This window comes from Ciconia boyciana, chromosome 2 (assembly GCF_034638445.1).
Source record: "Ciconia boyciana chromosome 2, ASM3463844v1, whole genome shotgun sequence".
NCBI lineage: Eukaryota > Metazoa > Chordata > Aves > Ciconiiformes > Ciconiidae > Ciconia > Ciconia boyciana.
In genome coordinates, this window is record NC_132935.1 from 118,158,638 (window position 1) to 118,183,744 (window position 25,107).

The following is a 25,107-nucleotide window of genomic DNA, read 5'->3' on the forward strand; positions in this document are numbered from 1 at the left end:
TGAAACTGGCTTCTGACCACAAGTTAAAAAAAAAAAAGTAGTTTATTGTACAGGATGTGAACATTACCTTTCTTCCCTTAAGCAGGGTTTTGATCCTGCTTAATGAGAATTCGTATTAATTCATGGACTTTGATAGCCTATTTTTTAATTATTCTTTGACCTATGCTGACTCATCACCTTTGTGTCCAGGTCAAGCTCTTCTTTCCTTATGTTGTGGGAATGGGAATAAATAAAGCTAAATATTGATGCAAGCTTAATTGGAAGATGAAGCCCCTTTTAATCACTGATACTGACAAAATCTTTTCAGTCACTAGACTAAATTTGAGAACTTACTTTTTGTGAATTGGGTGCATCAAAAACACAAGGGTTCTAACAGTTGATTGAGTTAGTTGAATTCAGCTAAAGAAAGAGATGATGTCAGTTAGACAAATGCTGCCTAGTAGCACGTCCAGTTGATGTACTGAAATGTGAATATTGACATAGCTTCGTGTGTGTGTGTGCTTGCATGCAAGAGGAGGAATGGAAATTTTTTTTTTACTTTTGCTATTTGTTTTCTTTTTCCCCTTTCTTTTCTTCATGCAAGTCGAAGAGACAAATAACAGGGTTTTGTTGGTTTTCAGTGGTTACTGTTTTCTTCCTGTTGGTGTAATTCATATAGGTTCCTCAAGGTGTCCTTGAAAGGGACAAATCACTTACGATAAATATAACTGGGAAGGCTGGAGCAAATCTGGACATCTTGGTAGAGAATATGGGCCGAGTCAACTTTGGTAGATACAATAATGACTTTAAGGTAAGTAAAAATCAATTGAGTTACTGGATTGTGGTGGCTTTTCCTCTTTTCCACAGGTTAAAAAGAAAGTAGTGGGTTAGAGCAAAAGGATCAGGATTACACAGCTGTAACTTTACTTCAAAATGCAACTACTCACTAGTTTTCATTTGAGTTTTTTCTAGTCACCGAAATCAAAGTGGAATTAAAAAACTGATAGACATCTCTTAAATTTTTTTGGTTGGTTCACTTATATTGTCAGCCAAAGTGTCACCCACAAGACTTTCAGGTTGAGTTGAGTCGAGTCTGTAGCTAACATTTTAAAATGTGCAAAGCTGTTTGGATAAACTACAAAAATAGGTTGGAAATCGGTCTAGATCTTGGTCGTACTTCGAGGCTTGTGAATCCTGGGGTTGTATTTGTGTGTGTGTGTATATATATGCTTTTATATCTCTTTCCATGTCTCATTTTATTTGTCAGCAGCGTACCCTTGCAATATTTTCAGTGTGACTAGGAAAGGCTGTCTCACGAGCGCTTTACCGTGCAAAATTGCCGGTTCAGATTTGGATTGATCAGTGTTAGAGATAATTATCGGAAAGCTTCTGAATGCTTCTGGGTCCATGCTACACTTTGGGACCTCCCCACATGAGTGGCTGTGGTGGGTTGACCTTGGCTGGCTACCAGGTGCTCACCAAGCCACTCTATCACTCCTCCTCCATTAACCGGATGGGGAGAAAATACGACAAAAAGCTCGTGGGTTGAGATAAGGACAGGGAGATCACTCAGCAGTTACCGTCATGGGCAAAACAGACTTGACTTGGGGAAATTAATTTAATTTATTGCCAGTTAAACAGAGTAGGATAATGAGAAATAAGAACAAATCTTAAAAACACCTTCCCCCCACCCTTCGCTTCTTCCCAGGCTCAACTTCACTCCTGACTCTTCTGCCTTCTTCCCCTGAGAGGTGCAGGGGGATGGGGGATGGACAATGTGGTCGGTTGATAACACTTCGTCTCAGCCGCTTCCTCCTCACACTCTTCCCTGCTCCAGCATGGCATCCCACCCACAGGATACAGTCCTTCATGAACTTGTCCAGTATGGGTCCTTCCCATGGGCTGCAGTTCTTTAAGAACTGCTCCAGCATGGGTCCTTTCCACGGGGTGCAGTCCTTCAGGAACAGACTGTTCCAGCATGGGTCCCCCGAAAGGTCACAGCTCCTGCCAGAAAACCTGATCCTGCATGGGCTCCTCTCCACTGGCTGCAGCTCCTGCCAGGAGCCTGCTCCAGCTTGGGCTCTCCACAGGCTGCAGCTTCATTCAGGGCACATCCACCTGCTCCAGCGTGGGGTCCTCCACAAGCTGCAGGGTGGATATCTGCTCCACCGTGGACCTCCATGGGCTTCAGGGGGACAACCTTCTCACACTTGTGTTGTGTTGCCATGAGTAGGATGGGCCTGTTTGCACTGTTAAACAAGGATATATTGATAATGATTAAGCAGCATGGAAGAATTGAAGCTGAGGCTTGGTTTAAAGGAGGCTAATTGACCAGTTATCTTATTCTTAAGTGTGTTGTGATGAGGATTTTTAGGTGTATTTCCAATTATGCTAAGGCTCTAGTCAAGGCAAAGCAATATAACTCAGCATTGCAAAGCTGGTAGCTTACAGGCTTTCACCATATCAAAAAGCAGTTTCACCCATTTTATGCTTTGGAAGGCATTCAGTTATTTAAATCCTAATCGGAGCAAAACTAAATGTATGTGGGAACTTTTAGGATGTAGGAAAGCCTCTGAATTAAAAGTATCAGCAACTGAGGGTTTTCTGTGCTTGTGGCATAAATTCAGTGGGCAGCAGGAGTGCCAACTCTGTTTATACTGTCTCTTCAAAGTACCTTGCTTTTATCTGAGTGCCAAGAGAGGGCAGCTAGTTCCCCAATGTTTTGCCTTCATGTAGAGGCAGCAGAAATGTTGCATTGATTTAATAACAAGCCACATGATAAGGCACCTACGTGCTTAATGCTAAATTAAGGTAACAGAATAGACGGTTAGAGGTTGGATTAGGGAGGTGCTCAGTGTTGCTGCTGGGTGAGCTGAAATTTACACTTATACCAGAGTTTCAACCTTTTGAAGATTTAAGAGTGAAGCAAGTTTAGTAGACATGTACATTGTGAGAATAATCCTCTAAAAGAAGGATGCTTCTGTGTAGAAGAGGCAGCCTTTCTCGGGTAACTTTGGAAAATCTGCATTGCTTCTTCCCATAGAATCCTTCCCTCACGGTGTTCTTTGTGTTGATTTTGAAAACTGGGAATAATTATACCTTGGGTTTTAGATATTTTGTGCTTTCAAAAATAACTTTAGGGGAAGAGGTTCCTACCTTGTGAACCCTCACATTTTTAAGCACATAAGGTAGGTTTTTCTGGGTTTTGTTTGGCTGGTTTTTAAATCACTTTTTTTTGAGCTTGAATTGAAACTAGGCATCTAGCTTTTGGGAAGGAATCTTAAAAGGGTTTTGGTTTTAAAACATCCTGCTGATCTAAGTCTTGTTGTTGAAGGACACAAAGGAAGGAAGAGTGTGGTTTCTGTTTTTTCTACTTTTTTTTTTTACATGCTCACTGCTACCTATATCTTTGTTTTACTTGGAAAATTTATATCCATATCTGGACTGTTGAATATGCATTCTTATGCAGTCCAAAGTAAGAATGCTTAGTAGGCACTTCATCTCATTTGAAAAATCACACTGTTTGTAGCACCTCAAGATGATGGGCTTGGGGAGGCAGGTTAGAAAGTTTGGGCTAAGGTTATGTTGCATTACTTCAGTTGATTGCTAGACAGAGTAAAGTCTAGGTTGTATAGAAAAGTTTTGCCACTTAACTCTGCAGATATTTTATTTTGATATAAGAAAATAAGTTCCTGTTCTTTAAAGTGGGCATCTAGGTAAAGGAATAGAAAACCAATTAGTCTCGTACTGATGATGAGGCTTGCGGAGTCAGTGCAATGCTTATTAGACATTAGAACAGACACACAACATAGTATCAGCCCTCCAAGGCCATAGAAAATGTGGGTTTGCTTGTTCCTGTTTGACATGTGGTGTTTGCAACAGAACTTAAGTTGCACTGAAAAACAGCTTCTATGCAGGGTCTATTCAAGCGATTATATGGATGTAGCAGTACTGGTTTAAAATCAACCCCTTGCATTGCACTGAAACACAATTTTAGAAATTATTATTGTAACACAATTAGGACATGTGCAGGGGTAACTTAGTGTTCCTGTCACTCTTCTTAAATCATGACCTTACCTTGCTTTTGCATTCATTGTGTGAGTACCCTGGTGTGCTGCACACATGGTTCCATAGAAATGAAACAGGACTCTGTGGGCTTGAAGCTGACTGTAAGCTTAAAGTATTTCACTGAATCAGGGTCACAAAGCTTGTGGCTTGATTTTTTGTGATACTGTATGTTAGCTGTAGAAGATATGTAGGAAGTAAATACTGCTTTCTCTGCTATTGTGCAGGTTAACATCTTGGGTTAGTGACTCAGTGTTACCAAATCTCTTGATGATATCTCAAACTTATGCTATTTAATGCTTTTTCCACTTTTTATTAAGCCCCAGGTTTTGGAATCGTGTTCATGTTAAAGCAAAACAGAAATTTTCAGTTACAGGAAAAAAGTTTGAAAAAGAACTTGGGCATCAGTGAAAGATCAAAACTTTGAAGAGGAACAGATCTTCACAGAGAGTAAATGAAACCCTTTATTCTTAAGCAAAGCTTATAACTTGGTGAAGACCAGATGCTTGTTTTTTTCATACACAGATTGGCAGCTGTTGCAAGTACTTTGATTCAGTTTTTATTCTTGACTGATTTATAGTTGCAGCCAAATAACTTCAATAACATGAAGCTAATTATGTTCTTTTTTGGTATTTTTTTTTTTTTTCCTCTTCCTAGGGTCTAGTTTCAAATTTAACTCTTGATCAAGATATACTTGTTGATTGGGAAATCTATCCTCTAGACGTGGATGGAGCAGTGAACGATGACATTAATGGCCACCTTGACCGACCAAAGAGATCTGTTGGCAATCCACTGAGTTACAAAGCACCTACTTTTTACACTGGTAGACTTTCAGTTCCTGGAGGGATTCCAGACTTGCCTCAAGACACCTACGTCAAGTTTCCTGGCTGGACAAAGGTACAACTTTTTGCTGTAAAAACTTGAAGCCCGCTCAGAAAGCTACTGAAACTTCTATGGACAATCAAAGTCCACCTCTCTTCTACCATCCAAGATGGGTAGAAGTTGGTTGTAGTGGTGAGGTGTCTCATATATTTACATGCTAGGAAATGGGTTCCTTGCTTTAAGTAAATCTGGAGATAAACCATGAAGAGAAGGGAAACCTATTCAAAAGATACATGGTATTGGTCTAGAAAGTGGAGCATCACGAAGAAAAAACAACCCTAATTTTTCAACAGTGAGAAAGATGAACTGTCAGGCTATTTAGAAATGTGGCATTTAGTTGTGCTGGGTTTTTTTTTGTCTTGATGTGGAGCAGAAACAGCTTTTTGGAGGGATGGAGTGAATACATGCCTTGAGATAAAACAATTTTTTATTCTGGAGGAAGTAAGATGCTACAGGGCACTTTCCTGGTTATATTGATTGACTAAGTAATTAAGAATTAATATTTGTGGTGTTGTGTGAGGAACTATGGATGCTGTTACAAAGCATAGAGAGTGTTGGACACAACTGCTGGTGTTGTGCCCATAGATATGGATCCAATGTATGGAAGATGTTACTGCTTGTCTTCTGGAGGTTACCCGTAACTGGACTGAACGGATCAGAGAGCACTGCCATGAGAAGCTTGTGGGCAGATCTCTGTTAATGGGAACTTCTCATAGGGCTGGAGCATAGCTAAAGCAGCAGAGTGTGTTTGCACAGTGCAATGTTTGAAACAGCCAGTACGCAGGATGGGTAAGGACCAGCTCAACTAGCTGGTGGGAGGCACAGAGAGCAGAATGAGTGCACTGGAGTGCCAGTCCTCTTGGAGGCCTAAGCATTTAAGTCTAAGCTGCAGGGAAGTGCCTGTGATAGTGTTAAGTAGCAAAATTATTCCTTTCTGAAACAATTAAGTTACTGCTATTAAAATAGAGTAGGAGAAGGAGTTGCTGGTGATCTGTCTACAGTATTGTAGTGGTTAAAGCACTTCCCAATATGCAGAAGGCTGTGATTCATTGCAGGCACTTAGTGTTGCTGGCACTGAGCTTGGATGAGGAAGTACGACTTATGCAGATATATAGGAACAGGGACTATCTTACGCAATCACTGAATAAAATCTAAAAATAGCTCTTTGCACAGGAACTGGAATCTGAGACTTTTGCTGTAAATTCTGTGACCCCATGAATCATAAATCATCTTCAGGAAGCAAGATGACCATACCTGCCTGTTGGCAAACTCATCTTTGAAATGGCAAATGAGTCGAGGAATTCTCATGTATTGGTGGGAATCTTTTCCTCTGATCTATTGAACATAGAAACCTCTGTTTTACATAGTTTGTATACCCTCTAAAGCAGTCAAGGTGAAGAGATCCCAGACAAACTAAGTAGGGCTACTGAATTGATCCTTCAAGCTTTATATGGATTGGACCAGAGTTTTAAATAAAATACCCAGGAGTAATAAGATTGAGGTGATACTGGGTGTGGAAACTGAGACTTCTGGATAACTTTACCGATGAGCAAATGCCTTTTAGGCAGAGGGCTATAAGGGTTTAAATTCCACTCAGGTTCCACTGGATCTGGGCCTTAATTCCTTGAGTGGCACTGCATAAATTGCTGATGCCAGGGTGTGGAGAGGGACTTCTAATAGGTGTTAAAACCCACCTGTTTGAGTAGTTGGAAAACCATGGAAACAACACTTACCAAGAAAACATATAGTTCTGATGATGATCCTACCTTTACATATTAAGACAAGGAATATTGCATGCTGGACAGTCTGGAAGAAGGGTGCAGCGTTCACAGTCATGAACTGTATTGTAGCTTGCTTGCCTTCAGTGGATTTTTAAACCCTTCACTTAATAAAACTTCCTCCACCCTCACCTGAGGAAGCACAATGCCCTTAAGCGTACATGCCCCTGAATGTATGGTTAGATTTATGGGACCTCTTTTTTTCTTCAACAGAAAAGAGAACTTGGAGTCAGGACTCTTCTTGATTTCTGCAGATTCATGGGTTGTAGTTGCTGACCCTGCTAAAGGAAAACTTTTAACAGAAGATAGAGATCCCCCCTCTTTTATTTTTTCTAGGGCATATTTATTGGTAGTGTGTATAGTGTCATGATTTGCTGGTTTAGGGCATACAAATTCCTGAGTGTGCAGTCTTTAGAAACTGCAGTGTTAATAAGGACAGTTTGGAACTGAGAAATTAAGTTAATAGCTTTACTGGAAAAATGAGTTACAACCAGTGACTGATTAAGATCAGAAACAGAGACCTGCCTGATCATACCTCCTGGTTAGGAATCAACTGCATTAGCGTTCTACAGTAAACTCCTACTTCCCCCAGGGTTACAGTCACTCTGTAGTAAGTAGGCTACTGTCTGGTGGGTACACTCACTAATTCATCTTGTGTGTGTGGAGGTTGCATTAATGCCATGCTTTCTTCTAACTACTAAGAACTAGAGTAGTGAGCTTGAATAAATAGTTACTCTCTTGCCTTTTAATACAGCAAAAACAAGCCACAAAGCAAGATAAACTTGATTTGTAAAAAAAAAAAAACCTAAAAAAAAAGAAAAAATAAAAAGTTTGAGGTCAAAGTTTATTAACACTTTGGCAGAACTGTGCAAGATAGGATCTTATACCACGGAAGTGAATACAGAGCTGAAATAACTCACCTGCATTTGCAAATGTACCAACTCCTTATAAAACTTCTCTTGCGAGTTTCATAAAATTTGTTTTCATAAATGCTTGAAAAATTAAAACACAGGAAAAATACCTCCAAAACAGCTTGAACAGAATTACTCCCTGTAATACAATTGTGCTTCTGTAAATCCTTTAAAAATATTATTCTGATTTCAGCTACCCCAGACAATTTTAGAAATTGCCAAGAGTGCAGTAAAAGTCCTTACTTTCCACTGATTCAGACCATTTTATTATTTTTATCAGTGTACATCAATGCCATGAGTTAGTTTGGTAATCAGAATATAGAGGAAAAACAAAGGCCAAAGCAAGGGGGGAAAACACAGATGCAGTTATCTGTTCCCATCCCTTTTCTTGTCCACTGAACTCTTGTCTGACATATGCTAAAAAGACACTTAAGAGGAGTAAAAGCAAATTATTTTTCCAAATCAGCTGTATATCCCTCCTTATGTGTTTTTTAATGAACAAGATTCAGCTCAACTCGGTAGGAGTCCATTTACAGTTTTACTGAACATTCTGCAACTCACTGATTAAAAGACTTTTGGAAAAATCTGCATTTATGCTACTTCAGTGTGTCTGTTTTGTGGTGTATACATGACTGTTTTGACTTTTTTCTTTTTCCTCATGCCCAATTTTGTTTTATCTTTTGAACTTAAGGTGTTTATAATATTAGAACAGTATTTTGAACTAGCGGTTCTGGCCACCTCCACTATTAAAAGTAATTTAAAGAGTTTGTATGTCAAGTTTACCAGAATTTAATTGAACTTAAATGAATGCTAGCAGACCCCCAAAGATTTTAATGGTTGTAGGTAACTACAACAAAATACAGTACTCTCTTGCAGTGTGAGTTCACAAGTTCTTTTGTTGACTAAGCTATTACAAGTGCAATAGACATCTGAATTTCATGTCTCTAGACAAGCTGTATTTTTTTTCATGAAATCATGCAACAGGAAGGGACTACCAAGATAATGTAGTCTTACACTTGTACAAACAGCCACAACAGAATTAGGATCTGTTTTTTCCTTTTGTGAATTCTTTCTCCTTTTAACAATAAGCTTCAAGCAAATACAGTTTTCAGGTTTTCTTTGGTCTGAAACTTGGTTCAGTGCCAGGAACTTGCAATTCTGTTTTCCTAAGTATAGTCGTATTTGGAATTACTGCAGTATTTGACCACTTTCTTTTAAAATATTAATGATGGCTTTAACTCATCAGGGAATTTAGATTCTTTTGATTGTGATTAGCATTTTCTTGAACAGATTTTCTATCCTTGGTGTTCTATCACATTGAAGGATGGAGGAAATTCAGTTACTATGTGAAGAGCGTTATGCTTAAAGCTATTTCGTCATTTGATCTCTGTCAAATTATTAAAATGTCATTATTTTTTCTTTCTCTCCTAACAGGGGCAAATTTGGATCAATGGCTTTAATCTTGGTCGCTACTGGCCAGCCCGTGGTCCTCAGTTGACCCTTTTTGTTCCAGGGAATATACTTGTTTCATCGGTGCCAAACAACATAACAGTGTTGGAGCTGGAGCATTCTCCTTGCAGCACCCAGGCATGCGAGATAGAATTCGTAGACAAACCTAATATCAATGCAACTGCACAGTATGAAAATGATGCCCCCCAACTCTTTGTTAGAGACATACGGCTGAACCATCTATAACGATTTGAGTGTTTTCTTATCTTCCCCCACTTTGCTTCCCTTTCCCTCAAACCATACTTCCCTTTTTTAAAGACTCAGTGTTAATCAGTAAGTTGTTTAGCTGAGGCAACTTTTTAAATTCTTCAAAGACCTTTTTTTAAAAAAAAAAATATCTGTCAGAGTTAAATACTGAAATTCTCTTAAAAAATAAAAGCTGTAGCTTTAGAATTTGCCTTGGAGTGTGAAATTGAACTCATTTCACGGGTAACAGATAACATTCACATCCGTCTAGTAAAAATGTAGTCCTTGTAGGCTGCTTACATTACAGGAACCTTCTTACGCTTTTCTTTTTTTACCATGTTTTGCAACCGGAGAGGAGCCTACAAAAGAGGTGCACAGTCCCGCTAGCTTGCTGTTTACTCATGTGGACTGGTAGGTCAGAGCTGCCAATAGACTCAACACTTTCAGCTGATTTTATCATCTGGTTAGTATCAATAGTCTGAAGGGGCTTGCTGCCAATGTTGAGCAGACCTCATTTTTTTCACATCTGTGCAAGTGACCTTGGAAAAATTTCAATTGGTTTCTCACGGGAGCAGTGAGAAGAACTGTGGAAGAGAGCACTCAAATGCAAGCTGGTCCAAACAGTAGTAACGTGGAGGGACCTTATAGTCTGCATCTGTCCCCTCCTGGAAAGCCAATTTACTGCTTCCCTTCTGCTATCTCTGAAGACTTTAAGTAAATAGATAAGTACAAGGACATACGTAAAATTTAGGCTGGTTTGGTTGGATCATTAGCCTCTGATTAACCTGCCTGCAGAATGTAGTCTTAAAATGAGCTATTTTTCCTTTTAATGGATCCTTTTTCTTTTTTTTTCCTTGGGTTTTTTTTTCTTTTTTTTTTCCTCTAATGGGTCTGGACTACCTGTTTTGCATAGGCCAGCACTTGGAAGTGGAAGGCTTTATGTTAAAGAATTTTAATACTTTTTCAGTCATTAATTCACATCATCTATTTTGTTCCAGTAAACTGATGATCTTTGTAAGTGCCTGATATTTGCAAAGATGCGCAATCTCTGTCAGTAAAGCTGACTTTCTACAACAGACTGAATCTTCTTTTTGATTCTTACGGGCTTGATCTCAATTGTGCAAACTCCTTGCTGAGATTTAAACAACAAAAGATTAAGATGATGGAATCAAGTATTTTCATAATCTGTGGTTTCTTCCTTTTGATTTTTGTCTGACATTATTAAAATGGTTCTTTAAAGATGAAGTCATTCCTGTGTTTGTTTGGGAAGGAAAAAGGGGATGAGGAAGAGTTATGAGCTGTTACAGTATTAAGGGAGAAATGAGGTTGTGAAGTCTCTATGGACAAGGAGTTCTTCTCGTTGATGTCTCATTTGTTTTCTGTGTTATGAAGATGTGTGCAAAGTAAAGCAAAACCACATAGTTGTAATGGGCTGTGTGGACCCTGGAGGCGCCACCCTTTTCTGAGATGACCAATGCAAAAACTTATTTCTTCTCAGCTGATGAGGACTATTACTCTCACCTGAGGAGAGAGTGAAAGGGAGCACCACTCCCTTGAGTATCTACATCTCTGCTGTCTGCTTGACATGTGTTTAATGGGCTTTCAAACAAACCTGAGCCAGAGAGCTTCTACTCTTAAATTCTCACCTCAAATGCAAAGTCTAGTGACTGGGGGGCTGTGTGTTCAGTACCTGACACACTTCATTCTTGGAATAAAGTGGTCTGCCCTGACCCCAGATTTTTTTTTTTTCTTGGCAACATCCCTATGCAGAGCCCAGAACATGCTCTGCAAGCAGTTTATAATGAAGTATTAATTACCTTGGAGCCAGGCCTTGAAAGTAAGGAATGGAACAGAATTAGTTTCGTACCGGTTGTGGGTTTTGTGGCTTGAAGTGTGCAGAATGACAGTACTATTTAGGTATTATTCCTACAGCATTTCAGTGCTTTAACAGCCAGGAGTATTTTTATTTTTCTGGCAGTCAGTGCTGTGAGGGGAGTGGAACTCCTGGCTCTCATTCTAACTTAATTTCATTTTACATTGTACTTGTGAAAATGTAGTGTAATCCATGAGACTTCACTTTTTGCCGTAACTCCCTGTAATATTACAAGCAGAAAAGCTTTGCATCAAGGATTACAAACATGCATCTGGTTAGATATAAGACTAACAAGAACAACATGAAAAAAACAGGCTTAAAGTTTTTCAAGTAGTTCTCTAGGGAGCTTCATTAACACACCTGCCTATTTACTGCTTTCAGTGAAGTGGTCTCTTGTCTACAGAAAGGAACTGAAAGCTGGGGCCCTGATTCCTAATCCTGGTCTACCTGCATGAAAACACCACTACAGGTTGCCAAGCGGTGCGGTATTTATTTGAGTATGCAGAAGGCAGGTCTCTGTGACAAGGGGCCTTCAGAGTACAGCACTACCAAGAAGAACCTGTTGCCACTTGCTGCTGCTTTACCCAAGGATGTGTCTGTAGGTGCTGCAGGAGGGTGTTCTGCCCTGCCCATGCCTCATACTGGATCGCCGTGCCCACACCACTGCTGCTACTACATGGCTGGGGCTTATCCTAGGTTTCCTGGCCTTGGCATGCAGTCCTCCTGGGGCTGAGTATGTGATACAAAATGGGACAGCTTGGCATTTGCTGCTTTGCAGTCTCGAGCAGGTCAGTTATTTTGACCTATCCTCAGATGTGGTTCTATCATCCATGTCCAGGGGTGGAAATGAAATCAGAATGAAACCTTCTGACTGGCTCACCTTGACCACGTTTCAGTTTGGTTTTGAAGGGTGTGATGTGAAAACATTGTTGGGCCCTTGGTTTGTATCTGTGATGTAGCTGTGTGGTCTGTTCCAGATGCTGAACCTCAGTGGGATGGTCTGTCTGGTGGAGCCAGCTGCCTCCTGAAGGCATGGCAAGAAGGAATGTTCCTAATGCTGAAGTTGTGGCTCCTCAAACTCTCCCTCCTGCCTGTCCTCGGGAATTTGCAAGTGCTTTGCTGGCACAGCAGCTGAATAATGGGCACAGTGTTCTCTGCTTTCAGCAGACCAGTGCAAACCTGGTCTTTGGTCAGAATCAGTCTGTAAGGAGAAGTGGAGATTTTACACTGGTCCCATCTGGAAGGTAGATGTGATCTTTGCAATTCTGTAGGGGAGTGCCATTTGAAATCAGCCCCTAGAGTGTAGCTGTAGGGGCTCAGCTTAGCACAGATATTTTTTTCCAGCCCTGGAGTGGGGTTTGTAAGCTTAGACTGTAATCCTGCCTACACATGAATGAAGGCCTTTTAAATGTGATCACCTGGATGAATGAGCAACTAGGTGAATGTGAGCTGGTGAATAGCGTGCAGTATATAGTTGAATTCTCTTTCTTAACCTACGTACAAGACTACTCTTTCCTTTATAGTCATAATATAATTATCTTCCAAAGTGTTAACCAAAATTTCACTGTTGCTGAATCACTTGAGGCTTAACCTTATCCATACCCCTTTAGACTCTCTGTGCCCTTTGTAATTCTCCTGTGCAGGCAGCTCTCCATGTCTCCCTGATCTCCCATCTCTTTGGGGGCTCCACAGTACCTGTGGTTTTCTTTTGCAGTTTTCTGATGAAATACTCATTTGTTTGCACAGTTTGAATGTTTACATGAGTCTAACTCTAGAAATAATCCGCCTGACTGGACAGCAAACACTATCCACCTGACAAATGTGTCAGGCGTTCAGAAATGGCAATTACAGAAGAATCCTGTGTTTAACAGTGTGCTCTGAAGGAGGTGATACTGAATTATCCAGGCTGAGAAAGCGACCTGTTAACAAAACACTAAGTTTGGACTGCAAAGGGAAGAAATCTACTCTCTTTGGATGGATTTGGTCATTTCGATATAATTGGATGACTGACTAGACTATTGCAGTCCCCTTGTATTCTCATTTCAGATATATTGAAATCACTGGGAACAGCAGCATCTCCATACGTGTATAATGGATATTCTGACAGTTTTCCTAGGATGCTCTTCCTGGAAATCCATACATGTTTGAGCAAATAGCTTGCAGTGCTGACAGATCCTAACCTGAGCCTCTGACAGCAGCTTGGTTAGTAACTGAGCATTGTTGTCTCTGTACCAGCAGAAAGCTACTTGAGAATGTTTTTCTGTTACATGGCTTTGCAATCACCCGTCTTCTTTTTTTGCTTGCAAATGCTCTAGCATAACTTCCTGAAGGAACTGCTGATTCACGTGCAGTCCCCATGTTTTTGTTTTAATCTCTTCTTGTATGTATCTTTTCCAGTCTGCAAACACCATTTTAACAGATAATACACGATGAAAGGTTTGTAAGAGATGATCTAGCCCTACGCCTCTCTACCCTAAGCCCATGTCATCTGTATCTAAAGTATTCCCAGTGTATCTGTTTAACCTGTTTTTCAAAGTTTCCTGTGATGGACTTCCCTTGGCAAGCTATTTTAGTGTTTACTGTTAGGAAACTTGTCAACAGCTAACTGAAGTATTCATTGCTGTCAGTCAGTTATCAGTTTCACTGTCCACAGCCAACATGAAGTATGTCTTTGTGCTCTGAAACTGTTTTGTGCCCTGTTATCTTCTTACCTGCCTGATGGACTGGATTTACAGAAATTTTAAGAGGTGCAGAGCAACATAGAGAAGACTCAGCAAGGATGTGAAAGGGTAATGAGGTCCTGAATGACCAGGTCCAGGTGCTGCAGCAGCTTTTTTTGAAAGAAACGAGTTGCACGAAAGCTGTCTGGCAGGCCAAGACTTAAAAGCTTCGTAGCCAGCCTCGAGGTCCTGGCTGGAAGATTGTGTGACAAAGGGAACTGGAAGCTACAGAAGAATGAGGTTTGCTTTAATGGTCTCCTTCAACGAGAAGGCAAAACTGGGCAGGAAGAGATGATCTTGAGACTTGATGTAAAGGGCTGAATGGAAAAATGTTGGAAAAGATGTCACGGGGATCTTTGTCATATTTTTGCTGAATAAAGTATGTATGTTTAAAAATCCCTTTTCAGAAGGTATTTTTTGTTGCTTGTTATGTTATCAAAGATGGGACTAGTGAACTAGAGTTCCTAGCTTTGGGGGAAGTCTTGAAGGTGTGTGTTACCTACAAGAGGTTTCACAGAACTAGTGCTAGTTTCAGGCCCTTGTTAATGCAATCCCCTTTCAGTAGGATATATGGTCTTTGTGGCCAAGGAATCAGCAACGTATTTAAGAATTCCTGGTTTGGACTTTAGCACATAGACCTGTCCCTCAGGAGCCAAGTACAGATAGGACTCTAAAGTCAGGGTCTTGGGAAGGTCCCACTTATAGCTCTGTAGTGTTGTAATGGGCAGCACAGTCTTGCTCATGAAACTCCCCAGCATGCGTTCGTAGCAGACTGTGCAAGCATTGCGATAAGATCGCTGTCTTGCACTTTGGTATCGTGCTTACAGCTGCATGACCGTAATTTAGCCTTTTTAATTTTTTTTTTGGTAGACAAGGGGAAAAAAAGACTCCCTAATGGAACTGGGAATTGAGTTCGAAACTCCAACAGAAAGGGCCTGTAAGTAGTGTGGATCTGTTGAATACTGGTGCAAATCCAGTAGGAAAATGCAACCAGTATCTCTAGTTTGAAAGGATTTTTCTGTTAAGTTTCTTTAGTCCATGTAAGTGCATACACTATTTTTTTTTTTAAACTTGGTGCTTCTGTACTAATAACTGAGCATTTTCAGTGTTGTCTGTGGTTGTGGGCCAGAGCAAAGATCTGAGCCCAGTGTGGGGAAATGCCTAGCAATTGTGGGTCATCCCTCTAATGCTATAGCTAAGAAGTTATTCTTCTGTTTCCTGTTTTATTCTTCCTGAAGTCTTGCTGGTTCTTCCTCTCGTACTAGGGAAGTCTTATGTGTTGAGAAACTAAAAAAGTTTACTTCAACGTGTCTTTGGTTGTCTGAAGTGGAGTTGATCTCCACCCCTTCCACCTATCCATCATTAGTTTGCAAGCTGGATGAAGATGCCTTTGCTTCCAGCTTGCTTATACCTTTCTCCTTTCTTCCAAATCCCATTCAGAGGTTCCTTTTCACAAGTCCCACAAATCTGGGTCGGGTGCACAGAACGAACTCTCTTTATGGATCTCTAGTCTAAATTTAGCCAGAAGTCTCCCCTGGTTGTGGACTTCTGCAATAGCACTCTCCAAATCACTTGCCTTGGGAGGAGGTGAATGGCTGTGTGTGGTGGCTGCAGGTTCTGGATGTGTTCCTGCACTATGGGTGAAGGGGCCTTCTGAAGCATAGGTAGAATTGTTGAGGAGAAGGAGGAAAAGAAACTGATAGCTTACCCTTAACCTTCCTTATGCCCCGTCTGTTGCTGAGCTTTAGACTGTAACATTTCTCCTGTTTACTGAAAATGTTAGTTGCTGTTTTCACAGCAGGCACATATGCGATAAGAAAGAAGCTGCACAGAAGGAAAATTTGCACTCCTTTCTTGCCTCCTCCATGTTAAGTTTTACTTCTGGATGTTGAAATACTCTGCTATACCAGCAAGGCTTCCCAGAAGACTTTAGGCTCTGAGATATGGGCCTGGATCCTGCACACACTCTACATACCTCCTTTCAAGCTTTCTCACTTTTTTTTTCCACCGTTTTAGGATGTGGTTTGCACTAATCATGAATAGGTAGATCCGGTGTGCTGTACAACCTGAGAACCCAGTACTGAACTCGTGAGGGGTTAGCATGATTTCCTGCAAAATTTTGTTGAAGCAGTGACTTCTGCTACAGTGCATTCCTATGTCGCTCTTTTGGTCCTTTGATCCAGAGCAGTATCTACTTCAAAAGCTGAATTTAAACAATGTGGCTCTTTTGATTACAGCCAAATGTAGACACCTGCAGACGTGACTTTACTTAAAGCACTGTGTCCACCTAGCTCATGTCGAAATAGAAGAAAATTGCTGCTGGTTGGTATCTGCTGAAGCAGCTCTAAGTCTAACCTCTCAGGTCTGTTTGCTTTGAATCAAAGGCTTCAGAGGTGTTGGAAACCTAGAGCTTCTACAGATCCTTTCTAATTTTAACTGTCTGACGCCAAGACAGTTGGTGTTTTAGTATTAGCCAAATTTTGGAGTCCACTTAATGTCTTTTATTGGAAAAAAAGGGACACAACACACCTCACCACCACCCCAAAATTAAGCTTGATCACCCATCCTAGGAAATAAAGGGAACTTGGACAGAAGGTGCCAGTAATTCAGATGCAAGAGTAGAAGCTAGCTGTGCTGAAATCGCCCAAAAGGCTGCTTTTTTTTTTTTTTTTTAAATTCTGAAAAACACAGTCTGTGCAAAGATACTGAAATGAGATTACAGTAGTAGCATACTTGACTTGGATGAAGTTTGTTTCTCCTTTGTACTGTACCTACAGGAACAGTGCTGAAACGGGATGTTTAAGCACTATGGAGATACAAGCAAACAAGAATATTCAGTATTATAAAACATGATCTGGATGAGAAGCTTTGTGAAGACGGTGGGAAAGTATAATAATGTGTCAAGTAAATAGTGGGTTGTTTGTTGGTTTTTTTAATTTTTTTTTTCTTTTTTCAAACCCAAGCAGGTTAGCAGCGGAGAGGGGAAATAAAATCATATCCATATTGGTAACTCCAGCCACCACCAACCAGCTACAGGCTGTGGCCTTGCATCTCACTGAACTGTCAAAGGTGAATGATGCTGAGCTTTGTAGTTTCCAGATTTTCATAGCTACAAGTAGAAAATTTTACATGAAGGAAAGGAGGTGAACTGGGGTGAAGATTTAGCTCCCCTGGCTGGATGTGCAGGGTGGGGAAAATATATCCAAATCCTTACAAAAATCCACCTAACCGCAAGGTTGTGAATACCCGTAGCTCTGCTAGTACTTGCCCCCCAACTGCTTATCACCATCTTGTCTTCCACTTTATCCTTGTAATTCAAGGTAGAAACCATGCTTTTTCTGACAGTCCTTGATATGCATCACATATTTTCAGTTGTTCACAAAATAATAAGGCTAGATGATGCGTGGTTTGGTTTCACTATGGTTTCTAGTGAGCAAGTACCTTCTTCAGAAATACAATCACGCTGTTGTACTTGTCCTGCAAGGTGGGTGAAAGAACATTCAGGAATTCCCACCGTTTCTTCTCTCTCTGTGTAATGAGGTTGTCAAGGGTCTGCCCTATTGGTGCAGCACACGAGAATGCTTTTGTCTCAGAGGCTGAGGGATTAAAAAATACACGGAGCTCAGCTCGTATTATTTGTTCTCTTTGTTTTCTTTTTCTCATTTAATAAAAGTGTATTTTTTCATATGAGAAAATGGTACTGAGTTTGACTAAGGTCCGTCTAGCCCTGTATCCTCTTTCGAAGGTGAGCATATCTGATCATCTCTTTCTGAGTTTCAGCACCTGAAACTTTCAGGGTGAAGTCTTCTTTTCTTACTAAGTTGAGCTGGAATTTCAGTGCTTTTGAAGTCTTTTCAGTAGAAGAGACTCAGCTTTGACTGCTGATTCAATTGCTCGCTCACCATGACCCAGTTTGCAAAAAACTCTCCTGAACTCTAAAGCTCACACTCTGCAATGCAAACTGGTGTACAGCAATTGAGATTATTTAAAAGCATCACCTCTCTCTTAACAACCTTGGTCTGTGCTCCACAGTGTACTTTGATTTTGGGGCTTACTCACTTATCGTCAGACTGTATGCCTCTTGATGCGAAAATGTTGATGCTGGTTTGACTTGGAAAGAATGTTCCTGTTCTTATGAAGTACTTAGTTTTTTCCTGCTACCTGTTTTAGCGTGTTCATGCAAATTGGTGAAACCCCCTGCTGATTACAAATGTCAAAATGTGAAGTAAATCAGGCAAGCAAGTCTAAAAGGGTAGGGGTTTTGTCTGCAAACCTTCATGATTCAGGACAACAATCACCCCTTGACTGAGAAATGTTAGGAAGAAATTGCTCAAAACCAAAGGCTTTTTTTAGAATAATGCATTATGAAGTTGTTTTAATCTTCTATGGAAGGAGGTGAACTTTTTGGGCTGTGAGTAAAAGAGTATGCATGGTTCTTGATGTCTTGAGACAAGGCAAGAAATCTAGCCATGAATACACAGGTTTTTGTTTCTATAATAATAAATACTTAGGGGTTTTTTGGTAAGTACTTTTTAGTAAGTACTTACTTTTTTTACTTTACTTTTTTTAGTAAGTACTAAAAAAAGTACTTTTCATCTGCAAAATGCCTTGCTTTACAAGGAGGGCAGAGTCTTGATTTCCATGTAGCAGATGCAAGACTTGAATTGACCAAGGTCCCTGGCAAGGCTGAAAACAGCACCTTAAAAACAGTGCTTTTTTGTTGTTGTTGGGGGTTTTTTTGTTTGTTTTCAGGGAGAAGTAAAGGATAAGGGTGCTACAGTCTCTATTGGGCATATCAACTCTGGTTGATAGGTAATGATGGACATGCTTGGGCTACTTCTGCCTGGTTTAAGTCTGCGGCTCGATACAATAAGGAAGCCAGTGCAGACAACGGAAGCCATCTAGTAAGCTGCAGGTAACAAAATGTGGGTTTTTTCCTAAGCGTAAGCATTGTCCACGTGAACATGACCGGGGCCAGTTGTGTTCTACCCCCGTGCACTGCGGTCTGTCTGTGTGGGACTCTCTGCATTTGCTGTCCCAAAGGAGAAGCGCCCTTCCATTCAAAGGGCACGTCTGGCTGGTGGGTCTGTATGAGGTCTCATGTACCTGGTCCTCAGCCGCTGATCTTGCTGGAGTAGACACATCTAGCTTGTGCCATTCACTGGCCAGGCAGACGTGGCTTTTGCTGTGAAGGAGCATGCTTATTTATTTATTTATTTATTTATTTATTTTTACTGTGTTTTGTTTTGCTTTTGTCAAAGCAGTAACTTTGTGGGATCTTCTGGCTTCAGGTCTAGAAAACACGGCAGATTTTGTTAGGAGGTGGCACTAAAATAAACACTCATACTAGCTACCTATTTGCTCCATTGTTTGGGAGTATCAGCTTTCCTACAGCTATTTCTGTACAAGTAGTTGATATTTCTAGAGCTCTTTTTACATTTTTCCGGGAACGTGGAAGCCTATACATACCCAGTGGTTTATGTTGGCATGACAGTTCATGAATTGGGCATGTGCCCTCCTGAAAATCCAGGCCACATTTAGTCCTATTGTATTATGATTGAGTTTTTTATTGTGAATTACCTTACACAAAAGATGAGCTTTTTGTTCTGTTTATGACACAATTAGTAGTTGCCCTGCATCTGTACAAATCCATTCCTGGAATTAAAAAAAAAACACAACACCCTGCCCTCCCTGCGCCGCCGCCCCTCCCCCTCCCCCCCCCAAAAAAAAGGGCAAAGAAAAATTCTGCAGAATCTTGGATATCTAGTGCTGACCTTGCTTTTTCAGTCCTTGACACAAATTGTTAAATAATTATCACTTAAGAGTTGACCTTTCATAAATGCTAATTTGAGGTTTGATCATTTACATTTTATTCACATAGTCCCATTTCGATAAAGTCTATAAAACACTGTAGTTTTTTACACTATAGAAGCAATAAAAGTTCATTTGCTAGGCAAATTCTCATGAACTAAGTAGGTAGATTTAAAAAAAAACACAACAAAAAATCCCTTTTCTGCCTGGTAGTCTTCTACAGTAACATTCATCACTTTACTGAAATTTTGCTTCTAATGGTAGCTTTTTTCTAAATTCTGGCACACTCCTATGGGCATGTGGAATACACTACTGATTGAGCAATGTGGTACATTTATTCTATTGAAGTTGTTAACAAAAAATGTATTAAGACAAATCCACGAGTTCTTTCTACAATTTTTGGTTACATGAGGACTTCTGAAATTATTTCCCCCATCAGAATAAAATTTTAATAAGAATTCAGAGCAGAAATAATTAAATATTTGATTTCAATAATGTTGAAAAATAGGCTGTGCTTACTCTAAAATAGTTTTAATCTGAAGCTGAAACAAAATGCAGACAATAGCGTTGGGTTGAAAGGTGTTGATCACTAGCCAATGCAGCTGCCACCAAAAATGTGTTCTCTCCAGTGTTCAGATTTTCATGAAACTGCCTCTTCAAACGCAAAATGTTCTCCCAGTGTAGTCCGCAGACGGACATCCTCCTTGCATGACTGCTGCATGTGGAGAATGTGAGCTTGAGCTGGTGAGGAAATGAATGGATTTGCTCTCAATTCCATGTGTCTGTGGGAGAGGAGGTTGCAGCGTACGCATTCATGCAAAAAGCCAGGAGCAAAGGGGAGCCAGCCTCCCTATGGGGGATTTTGGGGGTTCCCTAATATTTCTGAGGAAAGGAAATGAGTACTGACCTGCATTACGCAAGGATGGGTTGGTGAAGCAGAACTGAAGAGAAACCAGCCTAAATCCAAACTTCCTTTTTATTTCCTTTTGTAAACTCTTCAGCCCCTTCTCTGTAGTGCTGCAGGTTTTTGTGTGACACCTCGTCCTATGCGTTTCACTATTCTAGAAAGCGTAAACAAGATTTTGATAGCAAGGGCAGCCCTGTGTTTGGCAGCTTCTCAGCACTTTCTCTGCAGGGCCTGCAGACAACGTTGTTGTTTCTTGCAATCAACCAGCCTTGTTTTCTTTCCACTCCTGGTGCTTGTGAACGAGCAACAAGGTCATAAGCAACAGGAGAAGCCATCCTTCTCTTTCTTCTCTGCGTGCTTTTTACACCTTTCCCACATGCTTTGGTAGCAGAAAAGGCAAGTCACTCAGTCTGCGGTCATGGTCTTACTTGTGGTCAAACTTCAGTTTACCAGTTATGAGCAAGTACAGAGATCTGTTGTGGTCTTTCTTCACTTTGATTAAGCTACTTTTGTGTTGCTACTAGCTGGTACTGCTCTTTCTATTTGTGTGTGATGGCAACAGGTTAAAAGTCAGGGAGGGACTCTCTCTTCAATCCACCTGCCCATTCTGTGGAGATATTTTAAGGAATGCAAAGTCCCTGTGCAAAAGAGACAAATATGCCTTTCATGCAGGGATGTCCACCCGTTGTTCCAGTCGCTTTCCCAGGTACAAAAGTCTCTTCCTGAACTCGGCTGCTTGGAGCTTCTCGGAAAATGCTGGTCAAATGCCACTGGCCTCTTTTGAGCAGAAGAGTGGATCTGGTAACGTCAATCTTCATTCCGTCTTTGTTGTCTTACAGGTTGCTAGAGGCACCAAGAGTGCCTTTTATGAGGGTTTCATATCTGTGGAAACAGATTAGATTCTTGCTTATCAGATTCTTGATTACTTGCTATAGTTGTTAAAAGCAAAAGCAAAGAAACAAACATCATCTTGGAATTTTAAAAAATTCTTACTGCGTTAGTAGTTTTTATTTTGCAACACCTGAAGTCATAAAAAGCTTGCAGTGTGCAGTTACTGAGCTACATATGCTGAATGCATGCTGTTATTCTGAAAGAAGAAACCAAAACCCGGAGAAACATCAACCGTTCCAAGATGACTTGAAATAAAAGAAAACAAACACCACAAAAACTAAAGGAGTGTGATGCACTGATCAATCATGTATTTGGGCTGCATTTATACAGAGGATGAATTTTTTTCTCTTTCGGTCACCTGCGAACAGGAATCCTTGCTCTCTGGTGTTTTAAGATAGGTAACCCCCTCTGTTATCTGCACCAGTGAAGAACATCTTTTATTGGAAGATGGCATTAGCTGGTCATCTTCATCCACTTACCTCCAGATAGCCTTCACATTAACCTGTGGTGGTCCTCGCAGAACCTGGATCCAGATGGGGACTTTCCTGGCTGGGCCATTTCAGATTTGGTTACCAGAAAGGGCTCTTACCTGGAGTCCCCCTCCAGTGCTCCATCAAGGAGTTGGCAGAGGACTTGGATTTTGCTGGTCTGGAACAGACAAAGGGCTTTTCCACTTTTGAGCCTCGTTTCTGTGAGAAGTGTCTTTGACTCAATGACTGTCCCATAAGATGGGATTTTGTTGATTTTTCTGATGGATGTTGCTGCTGAATGACTGTGAAGAAGAAGAAAATAATTCTGGAAGCATCTAATTTGATGTCTTGTCATTGATAGTGCCTGCTCCATTAGGAGTGATTTCTCCATGGCTGCCCGTGGCACCTGCATACATCATTGCTGTGTTACACTGTGCAGATAGGACCGGTACTACATCACCTTTGAATGGTCTTATCAGTTATGCAAATGCTAGAAATCTCACCACAGTTATATTGACTATTCATTTCCAGTCTCCTACTTAAAAGCTTCTTTCATGCCTGGAGTAGCAAAGTCCTGTTGAGCTCTGCAGGCAGTGCCTTAAGCACCATTTAAATGATCATTTTGATTGACATTACTAAATGGCTCTTGATTTCTAACTGTAAATCAAGTCAAATGGAGATATTTGCATAAGAGATGGGAGTTGATGAGGTTGGTCTCTGGCTGTGTTAAGAGAGAGATGTTGGATAAAACTGGAAACCAGTAAGGGCTCCTGGAGGACAATGTGTGAGCGTAGATCCCTGCTGGCAGTTTTAGACTGGAAGCATCCTGGTAACAGAGCAGCACTGTAGTGCCTGTTGAATTGCACTCTCCTTCAGACCAGGTGTGCAGAGCTGGTGCTGGGACAGTGGCAAGCAGTAATAGTGTAGGAAGGAGAATAGCGATTCCTTACTTTCTTTCCAGGGCTGGCTCTCAGCCTGAGAGGAGCAGTCTGGGAGGAGGCTGCCGACCACGATGCTGCTTCTGCACAATCAAAAGGGATGAAGCCGTCTTCCAGAGGAAAAGATAAGTGTGTAATTCAGCTTTATGTTTAAGAAGTGACTGTGGTGGCCTAAGTGCTATAGGAAAACAAACCAACCAATTAGTTTTTACCTTTTAATCATTATTTAATATAATAAAGCTGATTTTTCCCCTTGTCTACCTTTCTATGGCAGCTTAGTGCAACTGAAGAGAGGACGCAGGCTGGCCTTCTGAGGAACCCTGATGTAAAAATGTGGGTTTACAAATGAGTCAGCTTTGCTTCACTCAAATGTCTATCCATTCTCTTTCATGGTTCAGTAGGTCTGTACATACCGTCCTTCATTGCTTGGAAACTCTTGTTCAGCTAAAATGACGCTTTTGGTCAACTGACATTTTGAAAATCCCTGCTTTATTTTTGTCTGTATTATTATCTCATCCTTTCTCATCAGCAGATTTCAAAGCCTTCTCTCAAAAGAGAAGTGGTATTATCCACTGTATCTCGGTGCATGGGGGAGGAAGGTTTGTTCCAGGTGACAGAGAGGATGAAACCACTCAGGTTTGCTAAGCTCCAATCCCAGGACCTGGATTGCTGGTCCCGGGGTTCTGAGCCCATGGTTCCTGAGCCCATCACTTAAAGGTGGGCTCCCCCTTGCACCCAAGTCAGCAAACCTGCTCAGAGCACAACTTTCAGCTCTGTTGCTCACCCAGCAGACACATTGAGTAGCTGTGAGTATTACTGGGAGGACTGGAAGATGTTATTTGGGCAGAGAAACAAGGACAACGTTCACCCGGGGGGAGCTCTGGCTGCACCAGGCACCCTCTGCACCAAAGGCACATGTGCACAGGCTGCGGGGCACAAAGGCAAGCAGCGATGTGAAGCACCTTTGAGTTTTGTGTGGAAAAGGGGCTTTACGCTAGCTCCATTTATGGCAATGCTGCACGGCCCCTGGGTGCGGCCCGTTCATTCCACACATGAGCAGATTCGGTGTCCTCCCCCACCCCAGGGTGTGTGCCCAGAGCCGGACCAGCCTGTGAGCTGCTGGCCGTCTTGGTGCCATTCCTCAACACCGCTCCTCGCCCCGGACCTCTCTTATCTCACGGTCGTCAAGAGCCTATGGCTTGCTTTTTGCTTGCTGACCATCATTTTTGCCAGGCCAGCATGGGCAGCCCTTCCCCTGGTCTGGAAAGCAAGGTTTCTCAAAAGGACCCGTTTATTCTTACTGACTAGAAGGATCACAGAGTAGGACCAAGAAAAAAATAACTGCGGTGCGCTGTCTGGCTTCCAGGTTAGTCTGTGCACTTGACTAATGAACAGCTCAGATGGCACAGTGCCTGTGCCATCAGTATCTCATCTGTGAGGACAATGTGCCGTGCCAGCTTGGGAGTGACATGTTTTTGGGTTCAGTGACAGCTGTGAGACTTCAAAGCACCTGACACTTGCAATTTGCCTTCCTCTTACTTTTCAAAATAGGTAATGGATGGCTTAACCCACCCCTTGCAGCAGTTTTTCCCAACTGATTTACTCAGAGGCTTGTAAGGTTTTGAGTAGTAAGAAGTTATAGTCTTTTTCTTGGGAAGGAAGACACTTTCTTACTGCAAGTGATGTCTTCCACAGCTATTCTCATTATCTGCATTAATGCAGATCCTTGCTTGTCAGCCTCAGCGAACTGCTAATGGTAATGCATTCCCAAAATTAATTATAATGGATATGTGTGTGCATGAGTATTTAAGTGTGGTGCTTTTTATTTTCAGTCTTGTATCACAAGAGAGGTCACACAGAGGTGAGCTTCCACTTATGTTTCTTATTTAGGGTGGTGAGAACAATGGCACTACAATATTTTTACATTTCTTCTCCAGCCCTTTCCTGATGCATTGTAATGTCTTGTCTGCTCTTTGCAGCCATGCCTGAATGCTGAGCAGGCACTTTGTTATTGACAGCCTAAGAAAAATAAAAGTCTTCCTGCTGAATGGTGGTTGTCCAGCAAAAAGACACACCAGAAGTATCTTCCAATACGTATTTTTCAACTGCTACTTTGCCTGCTACCACATTACTGATTTTTGCCTCTTTTTAAATTATCTTTGTGCCAAAATCTAAACATTGCTGTGT

General features: G+C 41.2%; 1 protein-coding gene across 2 annotated transcripts in view; it reads left to right on the forward strand.

Moving 5' to 3' along the window:
* GLB1 (galactosidase beta 1) overlaps positions 1–10,555 on the forward strand; it is a 46,955-nt gene extending 36,400 nt beyond the window's left edge. For both annotated transcript variants that reach the window (XM_072853736.1, XM_072853737.1), the window contains 3 exons: positions 659–790; positions 4,702–4,941; positions 9,050–10,555. In XM_072853736.1, the coding sequence (XP_072709837.1) occupies positions 659–790; positions 4,702–4,941; positions 9,050–9,310 (633 nt within the window). In that variant the 3' untranslated portion in view covers positions 9,311–10,555. The remainder of the gene's footprint in view (positions 1–658; positions 791–4,701; positions 4,942–9,049) is intronic.
* Positions 10,556–25,107: the final 14,552 nt, after the last annotated feature.